Raw genomic sequence first — 14,077 nt, 5'->3', positions numbered from 1 at the left:
AACTCAACTTTTAGATAAAATTAAAAAACTTGAATACACCTACTATAACTCTTCCTCTGACTCCTCCCTTCGCGAACTTATTTCTGCCAAAATTGAATTCAATAAATTTACCACTAATGCGGCATCAAACACTCTCCTTAAATGTAATTCCCGTTATTACGGAGGACAGAACAAAATGGGTAAACTATTAGCTAATTACCTTAAAATTCGCAAGGAAAAAACAAAGATTGAATCATTACAAGGTCCAACCGGTATTTCCTTCTTCAAAGATAAGGACATACTGGCTCAATTTGTCTCCTTCTACCAAAACCTATACACTCCTGAATCTATCCCTGATCCTGATGATCTCCTAGCTTATTTTCAAGATATTCCTTCCCCACAATCTGCACATGTTGATTTTCAAGCGTTAAATCTAGACATCTCCCCCTCTGAAATCTCTCATGCAGTTTCAATCCTACGTAAAGGTAAAGCCCCAGGTCCCGATGGTTTCACCATTGAATTCTATAATCATTTCTCTTCCCTTCTCCTCCCTAAACTTTTCCTGTTATTTCAGTCTTTTGTCGATTCTGGTTCCTCCCGTGGTACCTTCCAAGAAGCCTTAATTTGTTTAATACCCAAACCAGACAAGGATCATACTCTCTGCAAAAATTATCGTCCTATCTCCCTGGTCAACACAGATTATAAAATTTTTGCCAAAATCATAGCTCTTAGATTGGACCCTCTACTACCAGACCTTATCGGTCCGGAACAATCTGGGTTCGTTAAAGGACGTCTCTCAACAGACAATTCTCGTGTTTTCTTTAACATTTTAAGTAGAGCCTCTCCCCTTACTTCCCCATTGGCTGCCATCTCTCTTGATGCCGAGAAAGCTTTTGACAGAGTCAACTGGGATTTTATGTTCCAAGCTCTTCGTTGGTTCGGTTTCCCATCTAAATTCATTTCTCTTATCTCGTTACTCTACTCTAATCCCCATGCCTCCATCTTTGCCAACGGCATCACTTCTGATTATTTTCCCCTCCAAAGGGGAGTTCGTCAAGGATGCCCTCTATCTCCTCTTTTGTTTATTTTAGCTTTAGAACCCTTTTTAACCAAAATTAGACTTGACGAGAGCATTTCCGGTTTTCAATTTACCCCCCAACAACAACAAGTTAAACTGTCGGTGTACGCTGACGATATTTTATTTTATTGCTCGGACCCTCAAACAACCCTACCTTCCTTCTTAAATCAAGTCTCCGTTTTTTCTAGTGTATCTGGCTATAAACTTAACGCGGACAAATGTGAAATACTACCACTGAATCCCTTATGTCTTAAACATCTTTTTGATTCCTCCGGGTTTTCCTGGCAACCCTCTAAGATTAAATACCTAGGTGTCTGGTTCGCTCCTCGTCTCTCTGATACCCTCAAATTTAATTTTGAATCCCTTTCTAGTAAACTTACCTCTTCCATCAATCGGTGGAACCCTCTCTTTCTTTCCTGGTGGGGTCGCCTGGATTCCATAAAAATGATGCTAGCCCCTTTGGTCCTATACACTATTTCTATGATTCCCATTCGCATCCCCAATCATCATTTTAAATCAATAGATTCTATCTTATTGAAATTTTTATGGAAAGACAAGAAATCCAGAATCGCCCTCTCTGCTTTAAAGAAAGACAAATCTTTAGGCGGAGTTAAATTCCCCAATTTTAAGTCATATCATACTGCTTTTTCCTTGAAACAAGCTCTCCGTTGGATTTCTTCGGATCTTCCATATTATCCTCCGCTGTGGTTGACATTGGAATCATCTTTCCTTCACCCTTATGAATTCAATGAAGTTCTTTCCTTTTCCTCTAACGTCACTTCTCTTCGATCTCCCATCATTTCTCATACCCGTTCTATTCTTCAGCCATATTTGATATCCACCTACCCCTCCACTTCTTCTACTTCTTCCCAACCTATTTGGCATAATAAACTTCTTAAAATTAAAAATCGTTCAATCTACTGGAAAACTTGGCACTCCCGTGGTTTAAAATGGATATCTCAACTCATCTCTGACTCTTCCCCTCTCTCCTTCCACTTACTTCAAACTCAATTTTCATTACCTTCCTCTTCTCGAAAACAATATCTATCTCTTCTTCCCTCCCTTACCCAGTATCTTTCCTCTCTCCCTGCCACCAATACTATTCCTAAACTTCATTTTTCCATTTCAAATGCTCTCGACCAATCCCCTTCTGCATCTTTCCTTTATAAATCCCTTCAAACATCTATTGATCGCACTAAATCCAAAGTTGAGTTGGCATGGGAGGATGATTTGTCTCAAAATTGGCTCCCTAGTTTTTGGGATAAAATTTGGTCTAAACTTCAGAGCACATCTAGAGCTGCCAACACTACCCAAACCTTATTTTTTATCTATAACCGTACATTATACACTCCCGTAATTTTATCCTCTTTCTCTCCAGACACTTCTCCCACTTGTTGGTCCTGTCCCTGCCCTCTGGCTGATCTGAAGCACATGCTCTTTGAATGCCCTCCCATTCTCCATTTCTGGCATCTCGTTTGGTCCCAAATACAAAAACTTTTTCAACTCACTATCCCCTTTTCTGTCCTTCAGATTTTCCTAGGCTCCCTCTCCTCTGACCTTTCTGGATCCCACCATAAACACAGATTACTTGATCTCCTGATAGCCATTGCTTTCCATCATATTACAACACATTGGAAACAGGCTAAAGATGTTTCTTTCTCTGCATGGTGGAACGCAGTTTGTTTCAATCATCGCCTAGACACTAATTTTATCTCCCCTATTTCTTTAGCAATTAAACGTGATCTTCTATGGCTCCCCCTCACCGAATATTTATCTAAAATTGCCAGACCTTCCCCCCTTTCTCCACCACGTTCTGTTGAAGTTCAAAAACCACCGTGAATTGTTTTTATCTTAGTATTTGTAAATTTATTAATGCATCCTAATTTCTGATTCTTTGTTATCACCCATATGATGTATGCCTCTCATGTTTTTCTTCTCTCCCTCAATATTTCTGCAATTTCAAATTTCATTGTTTTTTGTTTCACATCCTTTATTGTTCAAATATTCTTTTGATGTAAGAGAGTTTTATTGTTTTTTATAACCTCTGATTGTTTCTTCATGCCCTGTCTTTTTCTCTTTATGCCTTAATAAACTTCAAACTTAAAAAAAAAAAAGAGCCTGCAAAGGCCTGGTCTTGACTATGATAGAGGTATAAACAAAATATTGTGGATTAATTTGTAACTTGACTTTTCTGTCTTTGTTCTCTTTAAATATTATTATTGGAATATTCAGGCAGCCCTAGAACACAACAGAAAATGTTTTCTATTTATATTTGCTGTTCCAAGTATGCATAGATAAGTGCTGAAAATAGGCTTTGGGTGACTGTTTATTTTTGTACAGCCTGGGACATCAATATAATAACCTGGGAACCCTAATCACAAGACTGGAAGTTTGTTGCAGGATGAACACAATATTTATTTACTCCACCCTCGATCCCAGAACAGGGCCGGACTGGGAATGCAAACTGGCTAAGCAATTGAGTTGGGCCGGCTAATCGGGGAGTTGGGGCAAAGGGGTATGCATGGAAAACACTGCATCAGCTTTCGGTACAGGGGGCCGATATTGCAGCACTACTGCAAAATCAGCCCCCTACACCAAAAACAGCCCCCACTGGTCCAAAATCGTCCCTCGCCCTTCCGGTCCACCGAGAAAACACCCAGAGCTCGCTACAGCCAGTATGGCCCTGACACTAAATAATGCAATAATAGCAATAGTTTAACTTATATCTGAAACCCTACACCGGTCCTCAATAACATACCTAGTTACTACAAGTGCCTGGGAATGCACCCTGCTGTCAGACAACTCACTCCTCATTCTCGCCCTTCACTTTCACACCCACCCTGCACTCACGGCGATCACAATGCACTTACAGCGATCACAATGCACTCACACTGATCACCATGCACTCACACCATTCACCCTGCACTCACAGTGACCACACTGCACTTATGCCACTCACCATGAACTCACACCATTCTCATTCTACTGTGGCCACAGGAGCACCCCGCTCACTCTGCACTCACAGTGATCACTCTGCACTTATGCCACTCACCATGAACTCACACCATTCTCATTCCACTGTGGCCACAGGAGCACACCGCTCACTCTGCACTCACAGTGATCACTCTGCACTTGCACTGTTCACCCTGAACCTCACCCTGCAGTCACATGGAAACAATACTCACCCTGCACTCCAGTAGAGGCTGCTATCAGATGGGGGTGGTAGGTCAGGTGGAGGGGAGAAGAGGAGTCAAATAAAACAAAAAAAAGACTTACTTTTAATGGCCAGCCGGCTGCCGCCTCTCCTCCGTCATTTTCATCTTCCTGTCCCGGCCGGCAGCAGGAAGCACCAGGACACACAGGCTCCCCCGAACCAATCACAGCACTGCAATGCAGTATTGTGATTGGTCTGAGCGTCATTTATCGGTGCTCAGACTGGAACAGGGAGCCTGTGCATGTTCCTCACCAGGCTGTGTAATTCAGCCTAGTAGGAACATGCAAAGTGCGCATGAACTGTTTGGTTGGTTGGTTTATATTTTACTTTTTTTTTTTTTGGCCTAAGAGTGCCAGTCAAACAGTTCCTACGCACTTAGGGAGTGCACACCATTCCTCCCCTGCTCTGGTCAGCCCCGCCCCGCCCCACCACTGACTTCAATAGGGAAAATAAAATGATAATAACGATACGTTATCATTTTATTTTTCCTTGTGAGCAGTGACGCAATGTTCATCCGCCTTAGCAGAGAAGCCGCCAATGCAGCACTCATGTGACACTTTACTCAGCTGTCCCCCTCACTGCTCACTCTGCAATCTCACTCAAACCAGCCAATCACTAACAACACATTAATTCGTCCCACTCTGCATTTGCATCCGCTTCCAAATTCATATGGTCACCTCACTTACCATGCAGTCACTCCTCTCACCCTACTCTCACACTGTTGCATCCCTCAGCATGCACTCACGTGGGCACCGTGTCACCCACAGAGTACAGAGGGTTATTGTGCCTGCTACAAAGAACATGTACCATGCAGATCACAGAACTGAGTTTGAGTAAACTACGAGTAGCCCTATAAAAAAATGAAATGTTTGTCAGAAAGGGGCTATAGAGAGATGAGGTGAATTGTTGGCAAGTGGTATGAGGGAATTCGTGGAGAAGGAGGTGATGGAGAAGGGGCACCAAAAAAGACCATTGTTAGGGCCACCCCTGGCTGTGAGTCTTACCCCCCAAACAACAAAGTTCGGGTCTAGTTGTGTCCCTGCCTTTACATGAAACCAGTGATTGGTGGCTGCCAGAGTGCTGAGCCTCTTTGGGCTGCAGAGGAACTGGTTGTGTTTTCCATGGACTCACCAGGTGCCTTGAACTCCCTGAAAGTGTCATTCACTAGTGGGAAGTGAAGCACTATGGGGGCGTTGGGGTTCTCGGTGTCTGTAAACGTGTAGCACTCCTTCGTGCTTTTCTTCTCTTCATCGCTCAGCACAATTTTGGGGAAAGCGATGCCCTGATCCGTGCAGTATTTCTCAGTCTGCTCCACCGACTAAAGAAAAAAGTGCAACAAAATGACTCATCAAACACACACAAGTTGTCCACATAGCGTCCAATCCAAGAGAAGCATGAATGCATTACTTACTGCGTTATTGCGTAAATGTACAACTAGCTCCAGACTATATATTAGTTACACAAGGTGTGGTTTGCCAACAAATAAAAGCAAAAGAAAGGAACCTAGTAGGAAATGTTCAATAAAATATGTCTTGTGTAAACTTGAATCAACTTTACCAAACATTGCTTGGAACACGTAAAGTATTTGGTTTAGATGCTGTGTAGTTAAAAATAATCATCATAGAACCTCCATGCCCCAAAAAGTTATTCTGTAAACTAAATAAATGCAGATGCTAGACTTACATGGATGACGTGGCTGGAGTACACAGGTAGGTTGAAATCTAGGCATGCATTAATCGACATTTCGCAATGTGGCCTTATCCCTCCCTAAGCCTTCTCAGTCCTTACACTTTGAGTGTCTCACTCCTTAAGACAGACAGCCACCCCTGCCCTCTTTCTCTTTATTTTTTTTTTATAACACTTTAACTTTACTTCTATTTACACAACTCCAGCCCCTCCTGCTCAGTACTGAACACTCCCATCAGCCTTTGCGTTTCCTTTGTTTTTCCTGTCTCCTTAACCAGCTGGGTAAACCTCCCAGAGGAAAAGGTAAGCAATGGCTTTGTTTACCTTTCAAGAGTATTTGCAGTCAGAAATTTCTCAAGCTTCCCCTTAGAGGGCACAGAGTGCTCTTGGGATTTGGGATTCACGTGCGCCTGGAATGGCTTGACTTCACTGAGCACATCATTTTTCGCCCCTACCTCTATTCACCGGGGATGAGGCCGTGATGACGCAGGCAGGCGCAATTTGTCATTTGTATAGTCAGCTTTGCAGACAAAACTCTTTGAACCTTTAGATGCCATTTCTCTATTCTTAGGCGGGAAACATCATATACCCCGCATGCGAAACAACGTATGCTATTATAACGCGGTCATTACAACGACCGCGTTGTTACATCGCATGCCATTACAACGCAAGCCGTTACAACCACTTGCTGTAGGGGGCAGAAGGTGTTGGATTTTAAATCCAACACCTTCCCTACTGTTGCACAGACTGGAGTTAGAATAGTAAATTATACTATTCCAACATCCAGCTCCCCCCTACAGCAAGTCATTGTAATGACTTGCGTTGTAATACAATGCGATGTAACAACGCGCTTGCTGTAATGACCGCGGTGTAATGGCAGGCGTTCGAAATGCATGCGTTATAACGTGGCCTATTCGTCATATGTGGTAATCACGAATAACCTGATTAATTGCTATATGTGCAGAAAGTCTGGTTACCGCACTTATCTCAGTTAAGAGCTTGGCGGCTGACACTGCAGTTCCTTATTTTCCTGCATAGATTTCGGTAGGTCAAACCTGCCAACATTTATCGGGGGAAATAGTCCTGATAATTACTGAGGCATGCAGATTTTGGTGAGTTCCGCGCCAAAAATCCACATGTTAGACGCCATTATTGGGAACAAACTTGTTATTGAAAGTTATTTATCAGACTCAATAAAATACAGCCCCTGGAGCTAGATTTTAAAGGCTTCGATAAATATAACACCAGCCCACTCGTAATGAGCGCCTTAACATATAAGGCTTTATTCTTGGTAGCTACTGCAGCGGCTCAAAAGAAAGGGGAGTTGGGTTATTTACTGTGTAAACCCACCTTTGATTATTTATATTCTGATAAAGCCAATTTAAAACCTGATCCTTTTTTGTGTGATGCCTCTGTTACAATTTCAGTTAGAACAGGAGACTGTACTACCAGTGTTCCATCCTGATCCTTCTGCTATGGATGGGGAGACATATATTAGATATACTCAGGGCTTTACCTGGTTAAATGGTACAAATATACAAAAAGAATACCCTAAGCTCTAACCTCCCCTTCTGCGTCTCACTGGAGAAAGCCGCATCTTTCAAGATGTCTGACTCTATTTTTTTTTTTTTTTAGTTCCTCATCCAAATGTAAGATGCCATCAGTAGCAACTTCGATGGTTAAGGTTGCCTTTAAAGACGTAAATGCTGCATCTCAAGTTCACTTCCGGGTAGGGACACGGGGCGATATGCAAGGTGGTGGTGGCCACATGGGTGGGAGCCTGTGGAGTTTCTTCCATGTATGTGTGCATGGCAGCGACATGGTTGTCCCACACACTTTTGTTCATCACTATCATTTGCAATTATGAGATGTTCTTCTACTTCTTTTGGTAAATACATTTTGTCAGCAGGTCAATGACGTCGATAAATGTGGTTGTTTGGATTAATGAATAAAATCCCTTAGCATTAATTATTGTACGTTTTTATATTATGGACTGCTTGTTACCACTCAATTTGTATGGACTGAGGTGAAGAAGGTGGATGAGAATGTAATGATGTGATTACTTACTAGTAAACTTTAATACTTCGACCCTACTCTTCCTTGCCCTATATTCCCTTCCTCCCACCCAGCTTGTGGAATCATTATTGGTGAAATGGCACAGGAAGAATAAAAGATGATGGGAGTGTCTATCGCTCAGCGGGACTGGGAGGAGTTATGTAAATAGAAGTAAAATGACAGTGTCAAAAAATAAATAAAAATAAAGAGAAAGGGGGCTATGATGGTTGCCTGTCTTGGCGAATGAAACGTTGAGATTGTAAAGACTGTGTCGAAGAACGCTAGAACTTAATGTAATGAAGATTACTGGTAGTTAATGTAATTACTGGTGTAATCAAGCCACCCCTGCTGATGGTGTCCTAGGCGGACACCTAATATTGAATCAATTTAGCTCTAGCTTAAACAGGGCTCTAACAAGTTATTGACACTGAGGATGTGCTAGACATAGGATAGAGTCGCAACATGCCAGACTAGTCTTCTTCTGAATTGTATTGTGCAGGGGGGGGGGGGGATTTGTTTAATAAATATTGGTTTGAGACTGTATTGGTGGTGGTTATTATGACAACCCCATAAGCATGGCACATTACTAAAGACACTGTTCAGCATGAGTGTTGGTAGGGGGTAGGTAGCTCAACTTGTGCATCCTGCCCAAGACAATCCTCTCTATTTTAGCTCAATTTTCTGTGCAACCTTCTGATGCACCACTCGGAACCCCTTTGTAGACCGCCTGCGGAGAGCCTGGCAGCACCTGTGATTTTTGTGTACAATGCCAACAGTATGATAGTGAGAGAGATTGGCTTCTGCTGGCTGATTAAAGATGTAACTGATATTTTCACAAGCCAGTGGCTCAAACAGGTAAGTGAAAAAAAGCTAAAGGCTGAAGGAGGCTAACACATAGGCCACTCAATGTATATTTTAAGCAATAGGTCTTTAGGCAGCTACGCTGTCAACCCAGACCTAAAAAAAGAAGGCGCATCTCTGTTTAAGCCATTGCCTGCTGATTACAATAGCTGAGGGAAGCCTGCATCTACCTGGACCTTGTACATGGCACATAGGCATAAGCAATCCATGGGTGACCATTTTTCTGTGGTTGTCACAGAATCCACCCTTTTAGTGCACCTGTAGTACCGATTTTCGAAGTGCTGCTAAAGAAAATCAGCTGACTAGCGAGACTGAAAAAATGAAAATGGATGCTACCACTTTTGCTTTTCAGCAGATGTTTTTCACACCACCCCAATTCCTGACTTATATTTGTGAGAAGAGTCCTCAGAAACAGGCGCCAGCTGGCATTAGTAATACCAAACTCATTGAGGACTAGTCACACAGATACATTTACAGGTGGGTAAATCGACACATGTAAATTTACTCTTAGACTTTTCAGTAACTTTAGTAGTACAGTTACTAAAAAGTCTAAGAGTAAATTTCACCATTTCTGTGTATAACGTTTACTCTAAAGCTTACACTTGCATGTCCCCACTCCTTTTGCAAGTGCAAACTTACTACTAAGAACTTTTCACACATATGTGGAGGTCTCTGCCAACAGGTCAGAGATCCTCCTGTGATGAAAAAACGATATAATTTTTTGATAAATATTATTATAATGTTTTTTTAAAGTACAGTAAAATTAAAATAGTGCTACAGCACTAGTAACTTAATTTTGAACTAAACATTTAATTAATTAAAATACATTAAATGAAGTTACAATTATTTTTTAAATATTTATTGAAAATATTGTCACCTAAAGTAAAATGTTTATATTTATTATGTTTTACAAATTATTACAAGTTATGTGTACAATTAATTTAGATTAATTTCATTATTAAAAAAATAGAAATAGATTTATATTTAAATTAAACATGTTATTAAAATTTTTTAGAATACAATACCATTTTTTATATAGGTCTAATTCTCTAACAATAAATCAAATTTATATGTATTTTTTTAAAGTCAAACCAAATTAATTAATTTTAACTTTATTTCCTATGGTTTTTTTTTTAAGTCGCTGCCTCCATTATTTTCTAATGGATGGTGTTGCAATACCAGCAGTAGGCCATGTGTGGTGCTGGATTTACTCCAGGTGTGAGCTAGAGTACATTTATGAGAGTTTAAGTCCTTTTTGCTGCAATAAATATCGAAGTGCAGTTTGTGAATACTAATGAGCTTTCTCTTTTGTGGGTGGGTGTTTGTCCACTCTAAACCCCTCCTTAACCCTTGCTTAACCTTGCCATAAACCGCTCTCGTTTAGTTGTAGGAATTCTTCATTTTTCCAGCCTCTTCCCTATCCCTCGACATTTAGTCCTAAAATGTAGGCGTGCGTGTGCAGAGATCTCAGTAGTCAGGGTGGAAATCACCACACATAACAGATAGGAGAGGTGCAGGGGCGGCTCCTCCGCTCCACTTCTCCACTACTCTTTGAGTAGGAAAAGTAAAATGATAATAACGTAGTCATCATTTTACTTTTTGCAGGTTCAGGGCTGGGTTAGGGCGGGCGGGGCTGAAGGCACAGGGGGAGGAGTTGTTTGCACACTCCAAGTGCGCATGACTGCTTGGCTTGGCCTGGCGAAACAGTCATGAACACTTTGAAGGTTTCCCACCAGGCTGCATTACACAGCCTGGTGTGGAAGCTGCCCAGGCCCTCAGTCCCCATCTGAGCGCTGATCCAGGGCGGTCAGACCAATCACAACGCTGCATTGCAGCGTTGTGATAGGCTTAGGGGAGCCAATCACAACGCAGCATTGCAGTGTTATGATTGGCTATGGGGAGCCTGGGTGCTTCTCGGTTGGGGGACTCCCGGAGAAGCAGAGGAGAAATGCGGCCGGCGAAAGAGGTAAGTGATAATTTTTTATATTATTATTGTGTTCCCCCCGCCACCTCCCCTCCGCTCCACCCTCATTCCCTGCCAGCCGTTACTGGAGAGGTGGAGACTAAGACCTCTACATACAAGTTTGTGAATAGCATTTTGTAGTATGTGAGTACATATACTAAAACAACAAATTGCAGTTTGGGAATAGGCGCCATCACGTCCACATCCCAGTAAACTGGTGTTGTGACCTGGAATGTTTTGCGCTCCAGCAGAGCACAATATAATTTATTCATTTATTCATTTATTTTTTGTTTTTGCAGAGCTTTATATAGCGCGAACTTGACCCGAACCGGGTATCAGAGCGCTTTACATAGCACCATTTACGTTGCATGAGGACACATTCATTTTGTTAGGCACGGGTAGATTAAGTGATTTGCCCCGAATCACAGGAGGTTTAGCGACATTACCGAGACACGAACCCGGTTCCCCAGGTCCACGGTATAGTTGGCATTAAGACCCAAGGCCTAATTTTAATTTTTTTCTCTTTATTGTTTTCAACAAAGATATATCCCCTAGGCTAAATTTCTAAAGCATTTTCTGTGAGCAGTTGTGTCTTGCTTTAGACTGACCTATGAGTTTTCAGCAGTAAAGGATACCAACTAATGGAAAAAGCTTTGTGAATGAGCCACTCACTGAGTTAAGTGTTTGGTGCTAACTCACGCATGTGACCTGAAGTTTACAAGTTTAAATCTTGGCAGTTCCAACTCAGCCATTCATCCTTCCAATGCTAAAAAAAATTAATAATATTATCTTGTAGTAAAACCCGTCATTTACAGCAATTAGATATGGTAAAAACCATAGCAGTAAAAGCCACATTAAAATACATTAAGATTGGACACATACAATCCCAAAATCACGCACCTTATGGGCATTCACCCCCTCTTCCACCTGGTTCATGGCACAAAATTCCCTTAAATCCACCTATATTAGAATCTCAATACGTAATTATTGAAAGATTTGCCAGTCCATGTCAGAAGGGCATTCAAACATATATATCAAGTTGTGTCCTGTAAAAAACTCAGATAGAAGATAATTCATCATGGTACACTCATCCTAAAGACATACGAGATAAATTCACCCACATGTGCCCAAATGTAGGGCATATTATCCCTAAATCAATTTTCAAAATTCAATCATCCTGAATGGGACCAAGATGCCAAAAAAAGAAGAGCATGAATATCCCTCTCCTACCTGCAAAGGCGTGTTCAAGGAGTAGTCAAACGACAGGATGACGTCGACTTTTCTCACTGCTTTCAACAAGGATGGGTAACTGGCATTGATGAAATAAGCCGCATCCACAAGGCACAGTCGTTCTGCTGATGGCGTCAGTTGATTAGGTTGAGAGTCTAAGGGACAATCTGAAAGGCAAACATCTTTAATGAAGGTGCTTGACAAACCCAGACCTGACTCTGAGAAGCAGTAGAGAGCTTTACAGAAAAATATTTATATTTTATTACAACAGGATCTGATTAAAAAATTAGGGGGCATATTACCAAGCAATAGCGATAATTATCGCTATTGCTTGGTTAGAGACAAAAAATTACCGCTGAGCTGCGGCGATTTTTAGCGCAAATAAACCTTGGTATTACCAAGGTTTATCGCAAATGCGATAAAAATCGGCCGCAATGCATGAATATCGCTGAAAAGTAAGTGATATTCATGCATTACCGAGCTAATGCTCTTAGCAATGTTATCCACCTCACATTGGATAACATGGCTAAGAACTGCTCAGGGCAGGTGTTAGCTTTTGGAGATATTCGCGCTTAGCGCGAATATCTCCAAAAGTTGGTAATAGGAGATAGTGATGTTAGCGACTGTTTCCAGCCGCTAACATCTTGGCACGCCCACTTTACATGTCATTAGTGATAAATATCACTGACATGCAAAGTGGGGCCCAAGATGGTCACTATCTCCTACTAGCTGTCGCTAACTGGTGTTAGCGACAGCTAGGTAATAGGGAGATAATTTTATCTCCGTTTTCTTGGCTTTTAAAGCCAAAAAAGCAGAGATAAACCCCCTTGACAATATGCCCCAATGTGCTTTTCATAGAATTGTTGCATTGCTTCGTTTCTTTTACCAGTAATCTCATTAATCCAATTCCTGGTCGCAGTCCTTGCATCTTGAGGCATGAGATCACAAACTGGAAACATCAGCCCTGCTGCCTACTTCAAATGAAAAGTCTATGCTCCCACTCCCATTAATTTATTGTCATGAAGCATCACCTCTAACCAAAATCATCCGGAGAGGACTACTAAAGCAGCTGAACAGGCCCATGATTTGGAAAGATCATCCATTAGGCCAACTAGCCAGAAGGGGCAATACACAGATACAAAATTATGATGGAAAAACCCAGAAAGCCAATTATGCCCCAAGTGGAAGAATCCCAAAAGACTGAATGTACAAGCCGTGGTCCTAGTGGTGCAGGCCCCAAAATGAGGGGGTACATACAAGACAGACCCCTGCAAGAGAAGGGGAAGCCAACGTTAGATGCCTGTCAGGGACCAAGGCCAGAACTGACCAGAGGCAAGTCAAAAAAATGAGAGTACTTGGGTGGAATATGGGATATGATATGGGGAAAGAACACAAGAACACAAAAGGAGATGGATAGAGACAGCCCGTGACATGAGTTAAAGTCCCTAAAACAAATCGAATTGCAACCACACTGGAGAGAAAAAAAACAAAAGGCACAAACAGAAATTGCATCACGTCCAAAATGGTAGGTCAAGTGCACACTGAGCTAGACACCAAAGGCAATCGAAAGGGAAAAGCTAGAAGCAAGGACAAATGTTACCGACAAGAAAGGAATACAGTGCCAAATTCCATATAATGGAAAGACCCTGCTCCATGAAAAATCCCCATGTGGTCACAGGAGAAATGACAACCCCCAGAAAAAACCCAAGATACACCAAGCTAAAGAAAGAGTTAAGCCCAGATGGTGACAAACACAATGCAATTCACACCGGTGCACCCACCTGCACAGGAGAACAGACGAGGACACTCAAGTGCAACAAGCCCAAAGAGGTAGCAAAATAGTTACCAGAGATCCTTAATCAAGTATCATGTAGCCCTAGTCATGAGTAGGGTCAGCCTATGTCTGAGGAACTGAGGACTAATAAGCTGCAATGCAAACGGGCTGAAAGACAGTGGAGAATGCATTATGCTAATAATGATAAAGCTACCTGGAAGGAATGCCTAGCTAAGT

The 14,077-nt window shown here is 41.8% G+C and overlaps 1 protein-coding gene across 2 annotated transcripts in view; it reads right to left on the bottom strand.

Annotated features, from left to right (window-relative positions):
- The window catches only part of LOC147689741 (cytosolic phospholipase A2 delta-like), a 129,641-nt gene that overhangs the window by 12,308 nt on the left and 103,256 nt on the right, over positions 1-14,077 (bottom strand). For both annotated transcript variants that reach the window (XM_086937221.1, XM_086937220.1), the window contains exons 18-19: positions 12,067-12,233; positions 5,403-5,589 (exon numbers count right to left, since the gene is read on the bottom strand). In XM_086937221.1, the coding sequence (XP_086793347.1) occupies positions 5,403-5,589; positions 12,067-12,233 (354 nt within the window). The remainder of the gene's footprint in view (positions 1-5,402; positions 5,590-12,066; positions 12,234-14,077) is intronic.

This window comes from Lissotriton vulgaris, chromosome 9 (assembly GCF_964263255.1).
Source record: "Lissotriton vulgaris chromosome 9, aLisVul1.2, whole genome shotgun sequence".
Lineage (NCBI taxonomy): Eukaryota > Metazoa > Chordata > Amphibia > Caudata > Salamandridae > Lissotriton > Lissotriton vulgaris.
Note: the sequence above shows the minus strand (reverse complement) of the source record. Positions and strands in the feature narration are given on the sequence as shown.